We start from the raw sequence: 17,614 nt of genomic DNA, 5'->3' as shown, positions 1-17,614 counted from the left end.
ATCTTAGAGCCAGTACCCTGCAAGAAAGCCTTGCCTGCTCAAGGCACATCCTTTCGGTCCCCTCTTCAGTTGGCCCCAGCAGATGCGGTACTTGCTCTGCAGTGGCTGTGGTTGTCACTGAGTCCTGCTACGTCCGTTTTGTTATCTGTGAGGTCTAACAAGAGGCTGACTTTGGCTCAGGCAGCCTTTTTAGCCTGAAGTAGTTGCAGTTCCATCCTGTTTGAATATCTTGCATAAGTACTCCTAGATAGGCAATTCTGAAGCCTCTTGTGTGTCCAGTGCTTTGACATACCACTGTTTGAAGAAGAGAACAGTGGAAGAGAATATCCAGATATTAACAGAACGTCACTGGTCGTATTAATGACGTGCTGTTACCCTGATGAGATGCATTAGTAACCTACGTGATCACGTGATCCTGGGGCCCAGGGCTGCCAGGAATGATACTGATGGAGGCATTCAGCTCTTTACTTTTCAAAGGCAGAAGCTAAAACGAAATAGGAGATTTTGGCCGAATGCCAGGCCAAAGCTGACTTCTGTGCACCGGTAGAGAGAAGAGGTCTGGGGACCGGGCCCGGGGGCATGGTCAGTGGTCAGAGGAAGGGCCAGCACAGGCGTCTGGAGGGTCCAGCCAGGAGAGAGGAGGAGCCAGGGGAGCATTGCGTTCAGGAGGGATAGAGGAGGAGAAGACAGGACTGAGGGCGATGGGGACAGAGCACAGACCTCTGGGTTTGGCCAGCTGTGAGTCAGTACACTAGTAGGTCCCCAGATGTGCCCCTCTCCTTAAGAGCAGATTCCGGGGGCAGCTGCCAGACCCTCTGCCAGGGCAAGTTTCAGGGGGTGTAACTCTCCTGCATTTGCAGTGTTGTCCAGGTGAGCCACCTGTGGGCAGTGGCAACGCCCACACTGGAGCATCGAGGCAGCTCCCGGGCTGGCTGTTGTCCTGCTTCTGACTCATGACACACGCTTCTCCTCGTGAAAGGCAAGCCCTTCCTTGCGTAGTAAGTGTTCACAGCCCCGCATTCGGCCATCACTCACGTTTTCCAGCCACCGCTGAGAATCCGCCCCATCTTCCTCTGTCTGTTTCCACGCTAGGAAGATAGGGGTCCTGGCCACGCCAAAACCCTGCGCTGCCCCTGCAGTCCCATCAGCGGGCAGAGTGATGCTGGTGATGAGGGCGGCCAAGGACCTCGTTCTCTCCCACCTGGGGGAGTTACCTGAGACGCAGGCACAGGCGGCACCCAGGCACGGCCAGCCTCCTTGGTTTCTGTTATCGGCTGAGTTGCGTCCCCCCCCAGAATTCGTAAGACCTCGGGATGTGACTATATTTGGAGACAGAGTCTTTAAAGTGAAAACGAAGTCAGGGTGGGCCCTCAACCCGTCAGATTGGTGCCCTTATAAGAAGAGGAGGGCTTCCCTGGTAGCGCAGTGGTTAAGACTCCGCCTGCCAATGCAGGGGACACGGGTTTGAGCCCTGGTCCGGGAAGATCCCACATGCTGCAGAGCAACTAAGCCCGTGCGCCACAATGACTGAGCCTGCGCTCTAGACCCCACGAGCCACAACTACGAAGCCCACGCGCCACAACTACTGAAGCCCAAGTGCCTAGAGCCGCAACAAGAGAAGCCACCGCAGTGAGAAGCCTGCGCACCACAACGAAGAGTAGCCCTGGCTCGCCGCAGCTAGAGAAAGCCCGCGTGCAGCGACAAAGACCCAACACAGCGAAAAAAAAAGAGGAGATTAGGATGCAGACACACACACAGGGAAGACCAGCTGAGGATGTCTACAAGCCTAGGAGAGAGGCCTCAGGGGAGACCAACTCTGCTGACACCTTGATCTTGGACTTCTGACATCCGGGACTGTGAGAAAGCAAATTTCCACCGTTTAAGCCGCCCACCCTGCGGTACTTTGTTACGGCAGCTGTAGCAGGCTGATACCGTTTCCTTCCCTTCTCCGTGCGCGACTCCTCCTCCCCCCGGTGTCATGGCAACCAGGTTTGGCTGGCAGCACGGACAGCAGAGATGTGCCGGGCTCCCCGCCACTCCCAGCGGGCGAGGCTCTAGGACCACCTGGCTCTCTGCAAGCCTCCTTCCTTCCCCAGGGGCCCCTGCTCCGTCCTGTCGCTGGCTTTTGAGCACCTGGGGACCTGCTGTGTATTTTCGGGGGGGGTTCATGTGGGCAGACAGCTGTGGATGGTTCAGCTAAGACCTATTAGAAACAGATGGGGGGACATCAAAACGCGTAAACAGGAATCATTCCCCTCCTTTGCTGAGCTGCTTTGTTTTGCCGCGAGCACTCCCTGCCCGCAAGCTGAGGTTCTTCAGGTGTGGCTGACTCCCCGCTAGAGCTCTGTCTCCCGTGTCTGGGCTGCATCTGGTCCTAGGACAGTGCCTGGTACACAGTAGGTGCTCAGTAACTGTTTTGTAAGCGAGTGAATGAATGAATGATTGGACTAACCCTGAGCCCAGCCGATATTTCTGTGTAATGAGAGGATCCTGAAGGGGGGATATCGAAACTGCTTGTTCTTGTTCTCATCGAGGGAGGGGAGGATGGGGGAGACAGTGTTGACGGAGCAGGGGCCTCCGGAGAAAGCGCCTTCCACAGAACTGTGCTGGGGAGTGCTGGCAGCAGCTCTGTGCCGGAGGCTCACAGCGCGTCAGGCTCCGTGCCCAGCACTTTGTCATCACCCTCCCGGTTCCTGATCTCGCCGTGTCCTGTGACGTGGCTTCTGTTGCTGTGCAGAGGAGATCTATTGGGGAACCCCGAGTCTTGGAATGAATGAATAGGCGGGACGCCGGGGGAGCCTTCCTCGCCTGCCCCTGAACGGGTGGGGGTGAGGCATCCCTCCTGCTCCGCTCGGAGGGGAGTGAAGGCGCACGGGCTGGGGCTGGGATTCAGCTTCAGTAACTGAGTCTTGAGCAGATGTGACCGTGCTCGTCAGCTCCTCCAGACTGCTCCCCGCTCACTCTTGGTGAGAAAATTGTCACAGGCCTCTGAATATCTCATAAGCCTTCTTACCCTACCAGCTGTTAGGGAAAGAAGAATTGGGAGCGAACGAGTGCAGGGAGGCTGAGGCAACCCCTGAGGCCCTTTCTATTTTCTCACCAAAGTTCTCTTCCCTCTGGGAACCCACTGGCCCAGCCTCTTCACCTCCGGTCCCTTCCCCGCAGGTCACCTCCTTACCTCCCAGCTGCACCTTGAATTATCTTATTCATTCTCTGTGCATATGCTGTTCCTGGGTGGGACGCCCACACTTTAATCCTTGAACTCCCCGCCCCCCTTTCATCCTGGAGTGATTTTCTTTCTTTTTTTAAAAAAAAGTTTATTTATTTTTGGCTGCATTGGGTCTTCGTTGCTGCGCACAGGCTTTCTCTAGTTGCGGCGAGCGGGGGCTACTCTTCGTTGCGGTGCGTGGGCTTCTCATTGCAGTGGCTTCTCTTGTTGCGGAGCACGGGCTCTAGGCACGCGGGCTTCAGTAGTTGTGGCGCGTGGGTTCAGTAGTTGTGGTCCACGGGCTTAGTTGCCCCACGGCATGTAGGATCTTCCCAGACCAGGGCTCGAACCCGTGTCCCCTGCATTGGCAGGCGGATTCTTAACCACTGCACCACCACGGGAAGCCCCCTGGAGTGATTTTCTAAGGAAGAGGAGTGACTTGAAAGTTCAGAGTTCCGTGGCTCAGCATCCTGGCAGTCCCCGCTGTTGGCGATGACCTGCTCCACTTTGCAGCCCCACAGAGGATGGGGAGACCTCAATGCAGCCGGTTGGCCAGGCGGCCCTGAGCCCCTCCAGCTTTTCCTGACACTCTGCCTTTTGTCCTTGTCCTTCTTGTTGCAGAAAAGCTGGCGGGCTGCAAGCTGAACGTGGCCGAGGTGACCCAGTCCGAAATAGCGCAGAAGCAGAAGCTGCAGACAGCGCTTCAGGCGGTGCAGGAGCTGCTGCGGCCCCACGGCCGGGCGCTCCAGTGGACCGTGGACAGTGAGTGGCCGCCAGGATGGGGGAGGGGAGCCCGGCCTCTGAGCTTCCTGCCGTGTCATTCGTCTTCCTGTCTGGCCTTGTGGGGTTTTTTTTTCTTGACATCTTTCTTGGAGTATAATTGCTTTACAATGGTGTGTTAGTTTCCGCTGTACAACAAAGGGAATCAGCCATATGCATCCGTATATCCCCATACCCTCTCCCTCTTGCGTCTCCCTCCCACCCCCCATCCCACCCCTCTGGGCGGTCACGGAGCGCCGGACTGATGTCCCTGTGCCGTGCGGCCGCTCCCCACTAGCCATCCGTTTTACGTTTGGTAGCGCGTGTATCAAATCCGCTCACACGCCAGCCCTGAGGGAGGTGGCCAGGAGAGGAGGAGTGTGTCAGTGAGGGACTTAGTCACGCCGGCAGTGCTCTGGTTTCCCCAAGCTTCAGGGCGGAGAGGCACCGTTTCTGGGTCAAGAGAGACTTCCAGCGGAAGTCTTCCAGATTTGGGTTATAAGGCAGAAGAAGCTCTGTGGGGTTCTTGGAAGGACCCTCCACCCCGGATACCGATGGCACCAACACCCAGTGAGCTGTGCTACTGGTGACTCACCGATGCGGGTCCTCAGAGGTGATTCAGGCCGGCCCCCGGTGTGTGTCTCCGAGAGCACCGGCGTTGGGGATACGCGGCACCACAGTATTCCCAGGCAGGACATAAACCCAGAAAAGTGAGGCACCGACCGGGACAGACTGGAAAGGGCTTTGTCCTGCTGCCCTTCCCCAGCACCGTCCCCGCGGCAGGGCCGCCAGGAGCGGCTGAGATGCTCTCCCTGCCGCCAAGGGCCCCTGTTCTTGGGTGAGACCAAGGCTGCAGTCAGGTTCACCCCTGGCTTCTTGGCATCGAGACCTAGGACAGACCCAGGCCCACCTCCTGGGTTGCAGGGCTGGGGGAGGGGAATCAGTAAAGCCCTGGACGGCATGATGATAACCGTCCACATCCTAGAGAAGAGCTAGTGGCCGGGGCTGGCAACCAGGGCCCTAGGTGGGGCAGGAGGCACGTCTAACACCCCCTGCATAGCCTTCCCTGTGTAGACGGTTGATTGCATAGAGGGAGAACTTTTAAGCACCCGAGATAATAACGCACATCGTTGTGGTGGGTAAGTGCCCAGGTGACCTTTTTTCCCAGTCTTTTCGCTTCTCTTGCGCTGACTGTATCCTCTTCCTCATTCCCTCTCTTCACCACCCAGTTCATTCCTTTCACAGACAACATGCTTTTGAAAGTGCTTGCCTAAGTCACCTGAGGTCAACAGGAAAGAAGACATGAGAAGCCAGCACTAAATTCACCCAGGCTGCCCATCAGCTGTTCTCCGTTTTTCCATGGGCTGTGCTTCTGCCCATGGTTTTCCTCCGAGGTCTCATTTTCACTCAGCGTCTTTATTGCCTCCCCCCTCCCGCCCCCTTTTTTTCTTTTTCAGTTCAAGTATAGTTGATTTGCAACGTTGTGTTAGTTTCAGGTGTACAGCAAAGTGATTCAGTTATACACACACATAGATATATTTTTTTCAGGTTCTTTTTCCTTATAGGTTATTACAAAATACTGAGTATAAAAAAAAAAAAAAATACTGAGTATAGTTCCCCATGCTATACAGTAGGTCCTTGTTGGTTTCACCGTCTTTTGGACGTGGGCTCGGGGTTCCTGTCTCATGATCTAAAGCAGCCCCCTTCCTCCCTCCCCGACTAGCGATTCATGGGAAGAACCTGGTGGCCATCCTCCACCTCCTCGTGGCCCTGGCCATGCACTTCCGGGCCCCGATCCGCCTTCCCGAACACGTCTCCGTGCAAGTGGTGGTCATACGGGTAAGTATCGCCAGCCTGGCGGTTGGCTTGCCCGCGGCTCTGCCCCAGAGGCTCCGGTGCTCGTTCCTCCTCTAGTTTGCATACTTTCTTCCTTTTCCCGTTAAGAGACTACCTTCTCTTTTTCCCTCTTGACGAAATGTACGCCTTACTCTGGCTTCAGAGTAAATGATGGAGCAGAAACAGTGGCGTTGATCTGAAGAGAGGCAGATTCAAAGGCGTGAGTGTGTGGAGGTTTACTTTTCCACATTTTGCAAAAGAGCATTCATTTCCCTGCAAAGAATTCAGGCCTGTTGAATGAGCTTATTACTCACTGGAGAGGGCTGAGACCAGCGGAATGAAACAGATACCCCAGTACCCCAATCAGAGGCTCTCTCTGTTCCCTCCCAATGACATCCATCATCCCCCATCATGTTTTTGAGGGTCGACTCTCTTGCTCCACTTGGAAAAACGTAACTGGGAGCCAGGGTCCTTCTGATGGAGGTGGAGACACCTTTCTTGTCGATTTCCCCTGCGTTCAGGGGCACAGATCCTGCCTTGGCTTCGTGTGTGCAGTCTTGTCCAGTAAGCGTGTATTAAGCACCTGTTGTGTCCCTGTTCCCCTCGCCCTGGTTAGCGGGGACACTGGATGAGGAAAGTGTGCTTGGGTCCCGAGGGCTCAGCTGCTTCTGCCAGAGCGTTGAGGTTACGCTGGGAACGTGGATGTCTCTCGCGTTTCTGTTCCTGGAGATGTCCGGCTCCACACTCTCCTCTGGGTTTAAACTTATCAGTCCCGTGGTCTCTGCGGTCTGCAAGGCTCTGGCTGATCCTGTGTTTTCCGAAGCCGTCTGACCCCTCCGTTTACCCCGGGAGCTTGGCTCCGACCTGATGGGCAGGAATGTTCCTTTCTGGCCTCAGGCGAGGGTTACCTGCCGTTTGGCCCCGTTTGCTTCCTAAAGGGGAATGTTTGTGGTCGGTGGTGGTGTCAGGGACAGGGGACCATTCCTGCCACCCTCGTCTTGGACTCAGAATGGTCGGCCGGGAAAGGCTTCCCAAGGACACATGAGCATATGGTTCCCAAACCCATGTACGTCAGACTCTGGGCCCTAGGAGGACTCTCCAGCTCGGTAATTGGGGTATTTCCTTTCAGGCCTGCACTTTGGTCCAAGAAAATCTTTGGGGTTTGCAGAACGTTCTACTCGCCCGGGCGAACACTCGCTGGCGCGTCCTTCCGTGACCAAGGTCACAGGACTCCCTGGGCCACTCCCAGAGTGGGATGAAGCGGGGAGGGGAGGCCCCCGGGGTCTGGCTGGTCTCAGGTCTTAGAGCTGCCCCTGGCCTGTCCCTCTGCGCCTGGTTATCCAGTTGAGATGGGGAGATGTAAGAAGTGTGTCAGTTCGTGGAGGGATGGAGTGAGGGATGGGTCGCGTTTGCTACCTGGCAGTGTGGCCTTGGGAAATCACTTGATTTTCCTGAGCTGCAATGCTTTCCTCAAAAAAATTGAGATTCTACTACAGACTTTTAAAATATTCAGCCTTGGGACTTCCCTGGTGGCACAGTGGTTAAGAATCCACCTGCCAATTCAGGGGACATGTTCGATCCCTGGTCTGGGAAGATCCCACATGCCCCGGGGCAACTAAGCCCTCGTGCCGCAACTACTGAAGCCCGAGCGCCTAGAGCCCGTGCTCCACAACGAGAGAAGCCACCGCAATGAGAAGCCAGCGCTGCCGCAACTAGAGAAAGCCCGCACGCAGCAACGAAGACCCAACCACAGCCAAAAATAAATAAATTAATTAATTAAAAATATTCAGCCTCGTCTGCCCCATACCCAGCCCTGGACCCGGTATCTAGTGGGTGCCTGATGTACATTTGATGTGTGAATAAGTGGATAAAATGTCTCCGGGCCTCCCCCGCCACCGTCCCCCGTGGGCACTCCTGAGAATCAGCCAGGGTGAGGCCGTGGGAAAGCTGACGGCCCCCAACGCCTGGCTACTCTTCCTTCACTAGGACCCGTGTGAGAGTTCCCTGGGAGGTCAAGCTCAGGAAAGCGTGGGGATCTTGGATCTCGAGAGGCGTCCAGGTGGGCTGCCCAGCAGGTAGTGAGCTCCCCCGTCCCTTGAGGCGTTCAAGTAGGGGCTCACGGTGGCGGTCGGGTTAGCAGGCTGCTGCGCTCCACCCTGAGGTCCGGGGCACACCACCACCGCCTCCTTCCTCTCCCCCACCATCGTTGCCTCTCCGTACCTACCGGGCTCCGGGACAGGTGCGTCGCACACCGTGTTAGTGTCCTAGGGCTGCTGTAACAAAATCCCACAAACTGGGTGGCTTAAAACAGATGTTTGTCCTCTCACATAATAGAGGCCTGAAGTCCGGATCAGGGAATTGACAGGGTCCCTCCGCAGGCTCTAGAGGAGGGTCCTTCCTTCCCTCCTCCAGCTTCTGCCGGCTGCTGGCACCCTCGGCTGTCCTGGGCTTGTGGACACATCCCTGCAGTCTCTGTCTTCGTCATCACGTGGCCTCTTCCGTCTGGTCCGTGTTCCTATGTCTCTATTTTCTCTTCTTCTAAGGACACCAGTCACTGGGGAGGACCCACCCTAGTCCGTTATGCCCTTATCTGAACTCATTACATCTGCGAAGACCCTATTTCCAAATGAGGCCCCATTCTGAGGCTCTGAATGGACGTGACTTCCGGGGGGACCCTGTTCAACCCAGTGCACGTGTGTCGTTTCATCCGATGCCTCCCTTCTGTTACGTATGTCCCTTCATGCTCTTCGCCTTTCCCAACTGCAGGGTGTCGAGGAGTTCTTTGGGAGCGGAGATGTTTCTCCTGAAACCTCCCACAGCTGCCAGCTGTCAGAGGGCAGGAGAGCAGGGGGGGCGGGGGTGGGGTAGGTTCCAGCCACCAAAGGGTCACCCGTGTGGTCCTCTGCAGTCCATCCCCCGAGCATAGCTCGGGTGTGGTGCCGAACCCTTGTTTAGTTCTGTGTTGTCCCCAGGCTGGCCTCCCAGCCCCGGGGCCATCTGTCCACGGCCTCAGCTGCCCGCCTGCTCTGTCTGTCTGCCCAGGTGTTGATTTATTTGTTCATTTTGGGGTTTTCAGAAGCGGGAAGGCCTGCTGCACTCCAGCCACATCACGGAGGAGCTGACCACGACCACCGAGTAAGTGGACCCGCTGCTCTGCCCCCAGGCCCTGCTCCAGCCGGGGACCGGCACACACAGGGGGCCGTTTTCCCCTCCATGTCCCTTGACCTTGAGATGGGATTTTATCGCAAGCATCCACCCTAGCTTTCTATCCTCCGTGCACTTTCTTCAAAGTTTGTTTTGTTTTTGTTTTTGTTTTGCTGAGGAAGGGCAAGGTAGCAGTTTGGTTTGGTATTTAAATGAGAAATTCTAGATCTTTTATTTCTTCCCCAATAGAAAAATGATCAAATATGTGTGACATAGGCATTAGAACTTATTTACGCTGCCTGAAATCTTTTCTGGAAAGAGACCGGGAATAATAAACAAGAAAAAATATAACTGCGCACATTCAGGATCTCTTATAAGGAAGGAAAGGATGAGGGGAAATTTAAAACAGTGAACTTTCATATGGTAGGTAAGCTAAACACTTCAAAGATTTTAATGTTGGAACGAAGTTATTCTCCAAAGACTTTGGACTGTCACTCCTTATTTTGGAAGGTGAGCTTTAAGAATGTTGAGAGAGGGGTGGGGGAGAGGTGTTTAGAATGGTCCAAGGGAACTGTTGTCCTGATTCATGTAGCCGTCTGTCTTAGCCCCGTCAGGGGGAGGGAGCCACGCCTCTAAACTAGAATCTTCCTTTGATGAGATAGTCCTGAGCCGTCCCTTGCCTCTGAGAGAAGGCCAGAGGGCGATTTTTAAGAAGTCTAAAAGGCTTCAGATCCGTTGAAAATAGCAAATCAAATGGCTCTATTTTGCGTGTGGTTTTTAGGAGGCAGACCCTGTGAAGGATCCTTAAAATTCACTGCCTTTGTGCCTCCCGACTAAACCTGTTTCAGATGAAACAGCATTAAAAATGGATCGTCTCAGCTCACCCACCTGCTCAGTTCACGGAGTGATTAATTACTGTGTCATGAATTCATGTATGGTCTTTCAAGAAGCGAGCTGACACAGGAAACCGCTCCTGGCGTGGGAGCTGTCAGGTAGATGGGAGAGACGTGCGGCCTGGCGTGCGGCCTGACGTGTGCGCACATCTGTTCCAGGCCCACGGGAGGGGGAGGGGAACGTGGTGCTGAGCCTGGCACGGGGGGCCTCGGGCAGCCCGCTCGGCCCATTCAAGAGCAGGAGGAGGGCGGCTTGGGGGAGTCAGGGGCACACTGGCATCTTACCCATCATTGTGTGACAAACCACCCAACCCAAGGAGCTTAAAACATCGGTCATTTTATTTGCTGACAGGGGGTCAGCAGTCTTGTGGGTGGTGCTGGCCAGTGGGGGCCACTGTCCCTCCCTGTGTCTCTCATCCTCTGGGCTTCCTCCCCGGTGCCCACAGGGTCCCCAGAGAGTGAGAGGACAGCTGCAGATCCCTGGACCCCCGCATGCTGTGTCCCCACCTTCTGTGGGTCAGAGCAAGTCAGTGGTCACCCTGGATAGGAGGGGGAAGGCAGATGGCCCACCGAAGGGGGCAACGGCCAGGCCTGTGGTGAGGGGCATGTTGGGGGTTGTGCAGCAATGGGAAGAGGCTGTGCTTGGCCTTCCCGGTCTCGCAGAGGGTGAGGGAGCCCTGAGAGGGCGGCGGGGGGCGGTAGGAGCTCTGTCACCAGAGCCAGCCCCTGGGAGCGTGGCCTCAACGATTCACAGCAGCACCCGGGCAGAGGGCCTGCTTGGACGCCTAGAGGCTGAGAGGACGCAGTTCCCCTCCTTGAGGGCTGGCGGTCTAGCTGTCAAGAGAGGTTGTGTCTGTAGAAATGTGAAACCCAACCCAGGGGCCTTGTGGGAAGTGCCGTGTGACCCTCAAGAAATTTCGGGGGTGGGGGAGCACCCCGAAGTCATAGTGGAGAGAGGTTTCCAGCAGAGGCCGACCAGCCTCCTGCCTGGTCTCCCGGGCTCTAGGTTTGCTCTGTCCTATGGGTCACCTTCTCCAGGAAGCCCTCCCTGTTTGCCAAGCAGGAGTGGCTGCCTTCCTTTTAGTTCCTGTAGCATCTGCTGTATGTCAGATTTCTGGTGCACGCGGGCTGTGTGGAAATGTGGGCTCATGAGTCTCTCTCACCATCAGGCGTCATGCGGGCAGGGCCATGCGGTGTTTATTTCTGTATCTCCGTGGCCTGGTGTCATGCGGGCGGGGCCACGCAGTGTTTATTTCTGTATCTCCGTGGCCTGGCGTCATGCGGGCGGGGCCACGCGGTGTTTATTTCTGTATCTCCGTGGCCTGGCGTCATGCGGGCGGGGCCACGCGGTGTTTATTTCTGTATCTCCGTGGCCTGGCGTCATGCGGGCAGGGCCACGCGGTGTTTATTTCTGTATCTCCGTGGCCTGCACATAGTAGGTGCTCGAGAGACTCTTTGTTAAATAATATGGAGGCGAAGAACTTGAGTCTAGAGGGATTTGGGGATCAAGCAAAGGTCTCTTTGCCTCTCAGGATGCTAGTGCACAGAGGGCATTCGTGATCTCAGATCCTCAAGGAGGAACCAGCCGCCTGTCCTTCGTGGTTTCAGCTCTCACCTTGAATCAGGGCCCAGCCTGTGGTTCTCCAGCATCCTTTAGTTCTGTGATTCCTTGGAAGTACATCGTGCTCGCTGCCAGAAATGTGACCTCTGGGTAATCTGCACTCTTGTATTTTAAAGTTTAAACTCAAGGTTTAAACTCACGGTGCTGGAAGACCCGTTTTCTGCTAAAATGCTCTCTGCGTTAACCACTCCCGTGATTAAACAGCCCGCAGATGGCATTAAAGGGGTGGTTTAAATAGTGATGGCTATTTGCTGCAGGTCTTGTGCAAACAGTGCGAATCCACATAAGCACCTCTCGTTTGTACTTAGAGCGGGAGAGAATTTATCGCAATGCGACTTACATTTATATGAACAGCCCTTCGACTGGGCGGTAGGGGCTCCGACTTGCCGGTCACCTCCGCCACCTTCTACCGTGCTGCGCATTAAACGGGGTTCTGAGCAGCCCGTCTGATGGTCCTCTCTGTTCTTGTTTGCAGGATGATGATGGGTCGGTTTGGTAAGTAACCCAGGAGTTGGGGAGAGGGGCTGGGGAGTCTGAGGTCGCCGGGCACTGTGGGGCTGCCCCAGGAAGCCCCCGGGGTTCACGCAGTCACACAGGGGCAGCAGGGCCCCGGGTGGGTTTTGGCATGTGGTTTGCTTCTCAGAGCTGTGGGAGCCTGGGCGGGGATAAGCAAAGCACGGTGGAGGGAGTGAACCAGGATAAAAGGGAGGGCGGCGATGTTCCCGCGAATATAGAGCGTAGTCAGCTAGCCGGAGGGACCTTCCTTATGGGATGTATTTTCATATATAGTTTTCCACCTTAAAATCTCCAGCTTAACAGACCTTAGAGTCAGGCAGCCTTGGCTCTGGTCCCAGCTGGGTGACCTTTGGCCTGCTCCTTCACCTCTCTGTTCCCCATCTGTGAGATGGGACCTCGGGGTTGTTGAGAGGATTTTGTGAGACAATCAATGTTCACTCTATTTGGCCCAGGGCCCGACTCTCTCTCTATGCGTGTTGGTTTCTCTATTACTGTTACTGTAATAATAAACTCTTGCTGTTCCCAAAGAATTGTTCCCTGCCCCGTTAAAGACCCACGGCCCCATCTTCATCTCAGCGAGGGATGGCAAATAAAGGGGCCGCTTGTGGCAGTGTATAGGCCCTTAGGGATGGGAAGCCCCAAGCCCTTGGCTGCAGCAAGAAGCAGCCTGCGCCAGGCTCACCGCTTTGGGGAATATTTCAAAACCAGAAGCCCTCCACCCCCCCAGATACCGTGTTCTCCAGGGAGCAGAGAGGGGAGCGTGGCTGTTAGAAGGAGAAGTGGAAACCAAATAGAAGTTCCCCCCCGTGCCTTGTGAGCCTGCCAGCTGGAGCTGGTCCCTAGATGCGGGGGCCTCGGGGTGAGGGGTGCACCCCAGAGGCCCCCACGGGCTTGGCCACGCGGCCTCTGTGACCTCATGGCGATTATGGGGACGGATGGCACCGCGGCCTGTCATGTACAAAGAGGGGATGCGGCTCTTTAGTTCTCAAAGGTCTTGAACCAGAGAAAATGCAATTACGTCCTTAAGTAGTTCTTGAGCCGTGCTGGGCAAATTCAGTCTTCACTATTTTTTTGGAGTAGCGATTCAGTTCTTTTTAATGGCCTTATTATTAAAAAGCATTTAAAAGGGAGAGGAAAGGAAGCCTCCTGTGTCCAGTTGCTGAGGGTGCAGACAGGGTGGGGAGGGCAGCTCCCAGGGCGGCCTGGGGCGCGCAGAGTGGGCGACGTGGGCGGCCTGGCCCTGCCCTGGGTCTGGGTGGGGGCCCGTTGGGAGGGGGGCCTAGAGCACCCTTCTGTCGCTTCCCTGGCCTTTCTGCGTGGAGGGGCTCAGAGCCCGTGGGCCTGCAGAGGCCCAGCGTTGACTTGAGTGGGGCCCTTGGAGCATCTTGAAGTGTCGCTTCGTTTTCTGTGTGTTTTCACTTCCGTGGGCGGCATGGGCCTGGTTTGAGGTTTGGGGGGGCTCGGGGAGACTCAGTTCAGCTGGGGGCTACGCGCGGCCTCCCGTGCAGAGGGGTAGAAGCTCGGCCAGGAAGGCCCTGGCAGCCCTGAGAAGGGGCCCCTGAGGGTCTGGTGGACAGGGTGGTGGCTCCTTTTGAGAGCCACCGGAGACGGCAGAGTGTCAGGGGACTGTGACCCCCTGAGAAGCCGAGGAGTCTGGAGTCGTTCTCAGAACTTTCGAGGCCGCCCATGCTCGTGAAATGCAAACAGGTAATTAGTGGGTGACAGGCGACTCATCTGCCCCCAGCTTTGGCTTCTGCTGACACAGGCCCCGAGGCCTCCTGGTTATCCAGATATGCGGCAGCTTCCGCTGGCCCTTCTCCCGCGGCAGCCTTTGGGGCCCCCAGAGCCCCACGGCCCTGCTGAGGTTGAGGTCGGAGCCCATCACCTCCCTCCGGGGTGCTGGTCCCTCGAGTTGGTTCCTCTGCACCCCTCAATCTTCTCACTGCCCCCAGCTTGCCGTAAGCTAAAGCCGCAGCCCTTGCCGGGGCCTCCCAGACCCCCTTAGACCACCCCTCCTCGCTGCCCTCCTTCCTCCGCCTGCATGTCTGTCACCTACAACAGCACCCCGGGGCTCCCCCTTCCAGCTTTTTTTTTTTAATTTCTTTATTTAATTTTGTTTATTTTTGGCTACGCTGGGTCTTGTTGCTGCGTGCAGACTTTCTCTAGTTGTGGCGAGCGGGGGCTACTCTTCATTGCGGTGCGCGAGCTTCTCACTCCGGTGGCTTCTCTTGTTGCGGAGCGCGGGCTCTAGGCGCATGGGCTTCAGTAGTTGTGGCACGAGGGCTTAGTTGCTCCCGGCATGTGGGATCTTCCTGGACCACTGCGCCACCAGGGAAGGCCCCCCTTTCCAGCTTTTGTACTCTCAGTAGCCTCGGCTGGAAATGCTCTCCCTCTAGATCCCTGCATGGCTCACTCCCTCAGCATCTCTACGCTGCACCTCCCCCAGGAGCCCCCCTCCCCCTTCCCACCTCCTGCTGGCATCACTGTCCTGGCTGAGGTGGATGCGAGGCCCTTCTCTCCCCAGGGGAGCTGGGGAGCTGCAGCCTGATCTCCATGGCAACGGGCTTGCTGGCTGCCTCTCCTCCGCAGGCGCCCCTCCCCCTCCCGGGCTTCAGGAAGTTGGGGAGAAGAGAGGAGAAGCTTTCTTCCTCTTCTTCCTGGTCTCCTTGTAGCCCCTGGTCTCTCCCCATCACATCTCCCCATTTCTGCTAACACCGCAGCTGGATCACGCCATTCCTGGTCACCACCCTCCACAGCTGCTCACCCTGTCGATGGACCCAGCCCTCTTAGCCTCCCCCCCCCCCCCACCCCCCCCCCCCGCAGGCCTCACCCTCTGGAACCCACTCTTGGCTTTCTGCTCCCTCTGCCTGGAACGCCCTTGCTCCTTCTCTTGCCCCGGCTCAAACATCGCGGCTCCCGTGTGAAGCCTTCCTCTGACCCCGGGCCTGTGTCCACGTCCCCAGGCTCAGGTGCCTCAGAGAACAGGCCGGTCACACGGAAGGGGGAAGTGGCTGGAATATCGAATGATGAAGGGCTGCCCCTCAGCCCCTGTGTTGTGTGCGGTGGGGAGTTCTGGGGTCTGGGGCAAACGGGGGAGTCTGTGCCCCCGCTTCCACGGGCGGCTCATTGATCTGGGGAGAGCGGGGAAGAAGGTTCACTGTTGCCTCAGCTTCCATTTCTTCAAGAGGGTCCAGAAATTCAGAACTTTTGGACAGATCTTCCAATTTAAAACATGTTGACTCAATCAAAAACCACTTTGTTTGGAGTAAACTAAGCATCCCTGAAAGTTGAACTTGGGTAGCCACTGGGGGCCCCTGGCTGATTTGGCCGCTTTCTGCATCTTTCAGGCCTTTTTGGTACCCGTGCTTTTGTACTGTCTCCCCCAGCCTGTGCCCCTGCCGGGGGCGGGATGGCTCCCTGTTCACCCCTGTGACTGCGGGGTAGGATGAGACGGCATCAGTGAACTGAGCATCAGTGACACACCTGCCAGGCGGTGGCTTGGTCCTTCATTCGCCACCTTGCTTAACTCTTACGCTGACGGGGAGCCTCGGGACTGTGTTCACTCCGGCCTTACGGCGGGAAGCGTTTTGCCCAAGTCACGGGCATCAGGCTCTCAGCTGTATCTGTTTTCATTCCCAAGGCCACACACACCCGGCCGTGATGCCATTTAGTCCCCCGGGCACAGGTGAGCGGGGCGCAGGGGCGCTGGCCTCCAGACCCTGCGGTGGCTCCCCTGCCGCCCTGACTCTGCCAGCCCAGCGGTGGTCCAGCTAAATATACCCAGCTGACGTCAAGGCTGCCCTCCTTCTGGGGGTTTTCTTAAGCTGCATTCAAAGTTTGTGTTTTGCTTTGTAAAGATTTAGCTTTTCTCCCCCGCTCTTAGCAGACTGTTTTTTTGAGTATAATCCAACTTAGATGATTATAAAAATAATTTACAGCCGCTGCGGTAGACAAGCTGGATGAGGGGGGTCTGAGGGGCTGGGCCTCTTGGTCGCTGTTGGCCTTTAGGTGAAAAAGTGGCGTGCCCCTCTCCCAAACACACTCCCCACCCATGTGTTACACGTGCGTGTGCACGCCACACACACACCACACACACCGTACACACACGCCTTCCTCTTTGCCTCTCACCTTCCCTCCTGCCACCCGCCCCCGAGGCCGAGGAGGCAGCTACCTGGCCTGTGGATGCTGAGGGCCTGCCTTTTGGGGCAGCCTCGGGGGAATGGCTGGGATGCCTCCTCCAGAAGCCCCAGCTCCGGCTCACCGAGTCCCCACCTGCCTGCTCTTTGCCATTTCTCCCCACACCCCTCTCCCTGGGTCAGGCAGCGTTGTCCTGAAGCAGGCCCTGGGTTACCTCTGGTTCTGGGCCCCAGCCCCCTCCAGACACGTGGAGGGGTCTTCCTACCCCAGCGCCCCAGCACTCCATGCTAGCGTTTGGGTCCGAGCCCCAGCAAGTAATAGAGGGCGTCTCTGCTGGCCGAGGTTGGCCGAGGTCGTCTGAGCATATACCACCCACAGGCAGCCTGGGGGGATGGGTGGCTCCTTGAGGACAGGAGTCGGGGCCCCAGGGCCTTCCAGATGCCCTCCTCCCCCAGCCCCTCGGGCCTGGCGGTGACTCCCCACAGTGCTGTATCCACCCTGGAGACCTCAGCCCTCCTGCCTGGGCTCCAGGGCACAATGGGCTCTGCTCCCATGTGACCCGCCATGGCAGCGTCTGGCTAGAACCAGGCCCCCGGCCCCCAGCCAGCCCTGCTCCTGTCTCGTCCACTGAGAGCTATGTTGCCTCGGCCTCCCGTGACCTCACAACTGAAAGCGAAGGGGCTGACCCTGTGTTAATTTGGAGGACATGGTTGGGCCCAGGACTGGCAGTTAGAATGGGTCTGGGTCCCTGGCAGAAGGAAGGTCCCTGGGACACAGTGGAACGGGTCACTTCAGGCCCTGCAGGTGCTCCAACAGAGGTTGACACCCCGGGGGGAACAGCTGGAGAGAGATCCTGAGCGGACTTACTGGCTCTTTTCCTTTGTTCTGAGCACTGGCTGTGGGCCCTTCACTGTTCTGGGGCTGGTGACAGTGCAGGGAACAAGTGAGACAGTGATCCGGCCTGCAAGGAGCTGACAGTCCAGCAGATAAAGAAAAATAAAATGTGCTCTCAAGTAGCGAATAGGTGCTATGAAAATTGCACCAGGGTAAGAGGACAGATAGCAGAAGTGGGGTGCTCCTTTAGAAGCAGATGGTCCTGGAAGGTCCCTCAGGGGAGGTGACATCTCAGAGCAACCTATGGAGGTGAGGCTGGTAAACAGCAGGTGCAAAGGCTCTGTGGTGGGCGTGTGATGGAGGAGCAGGGGCAAGCTGGTGGGTGGAGTGAGGTCAGGGAGGGCGAGTGTGTTGAGGGGGGAGGTGATGCTAAGCTCATTGGACCCTACAGGCCCATGAGAGAGAGAGAGAATTTTATCCTAAGAGTGATGAGACGCTGGTGGATAGTTTTAGTCAGGGCAGGGATGGGGAGGGGCAAGAAATGATCCAGTTTACACTTTAAGGGGCTCACTGTGCCTGCGAGGGAGAATGGATGGGAGGGGCTGGGAGTGTAGGAGGGAGACCGATTAAGCAGGAAGTTGTAGCTGCCCACCGCCCCCCGGTGAG

At 56.7% G+C, this 17,614-nt stretch overlaps 1 protein-coding gene across 3 annotated transcripts in view; it reads left to right on the top strand.

The window, feature by feature from the left end:
* The window catches only part of PARVB (parvin beta), an 81,837-nt gene that overhangs the window by 46,445 nt on the left and 17,778 nt on the right, over positions 1-17,614 (top strand). For all 3 annotated transcript variants that reach the window (XM_024737521.1, XM_024737522.1, XM_024737520.1), the window contains exons 5-8: positions 3,830-3,970; positions 5,691-5,806; positions 8,880-8,938; positions 11,937-11,956. In XM_024737521.1, coding sequence (XP_024593289.1) covers positions 3,830-3,970; positions 5,691-5,806; positions 8,880-8,938; positions 11,937-11,956 — 336 coding nt within the window. The remainder of the gene's footprint in view (positions 1-3,829; positions 3,971-5,690; positions 5,807-8,879; positions 8,939-11,936; positions 11,957-17,614) is intronic.

Source organism: Neophocaena asiaeorientalis, unplaced genomic scaffold, assembly GCF_003031525.2.
Source record: "Neophocaena asiaeorientalis asiaeorientalis breed wild unplaced genomic scaffold, Neophocaena_asiaeorientalis_V1.1 scaffold242, whole genome shotgun sequence".
NCBI classification, from domain to species: domain Eukaryota; kingdom Metazoa; phylum Chordata; class Mammalia; order Artiodactyla; family Phocoenidae; genus Neophocaena; species Neophocaena asiaeorientalis.
The sequence above is the reverse complement of the archived record's forward strand: the minus strand, read 5'-3'. Positions and strand labels throughout refer to the sequence as shown.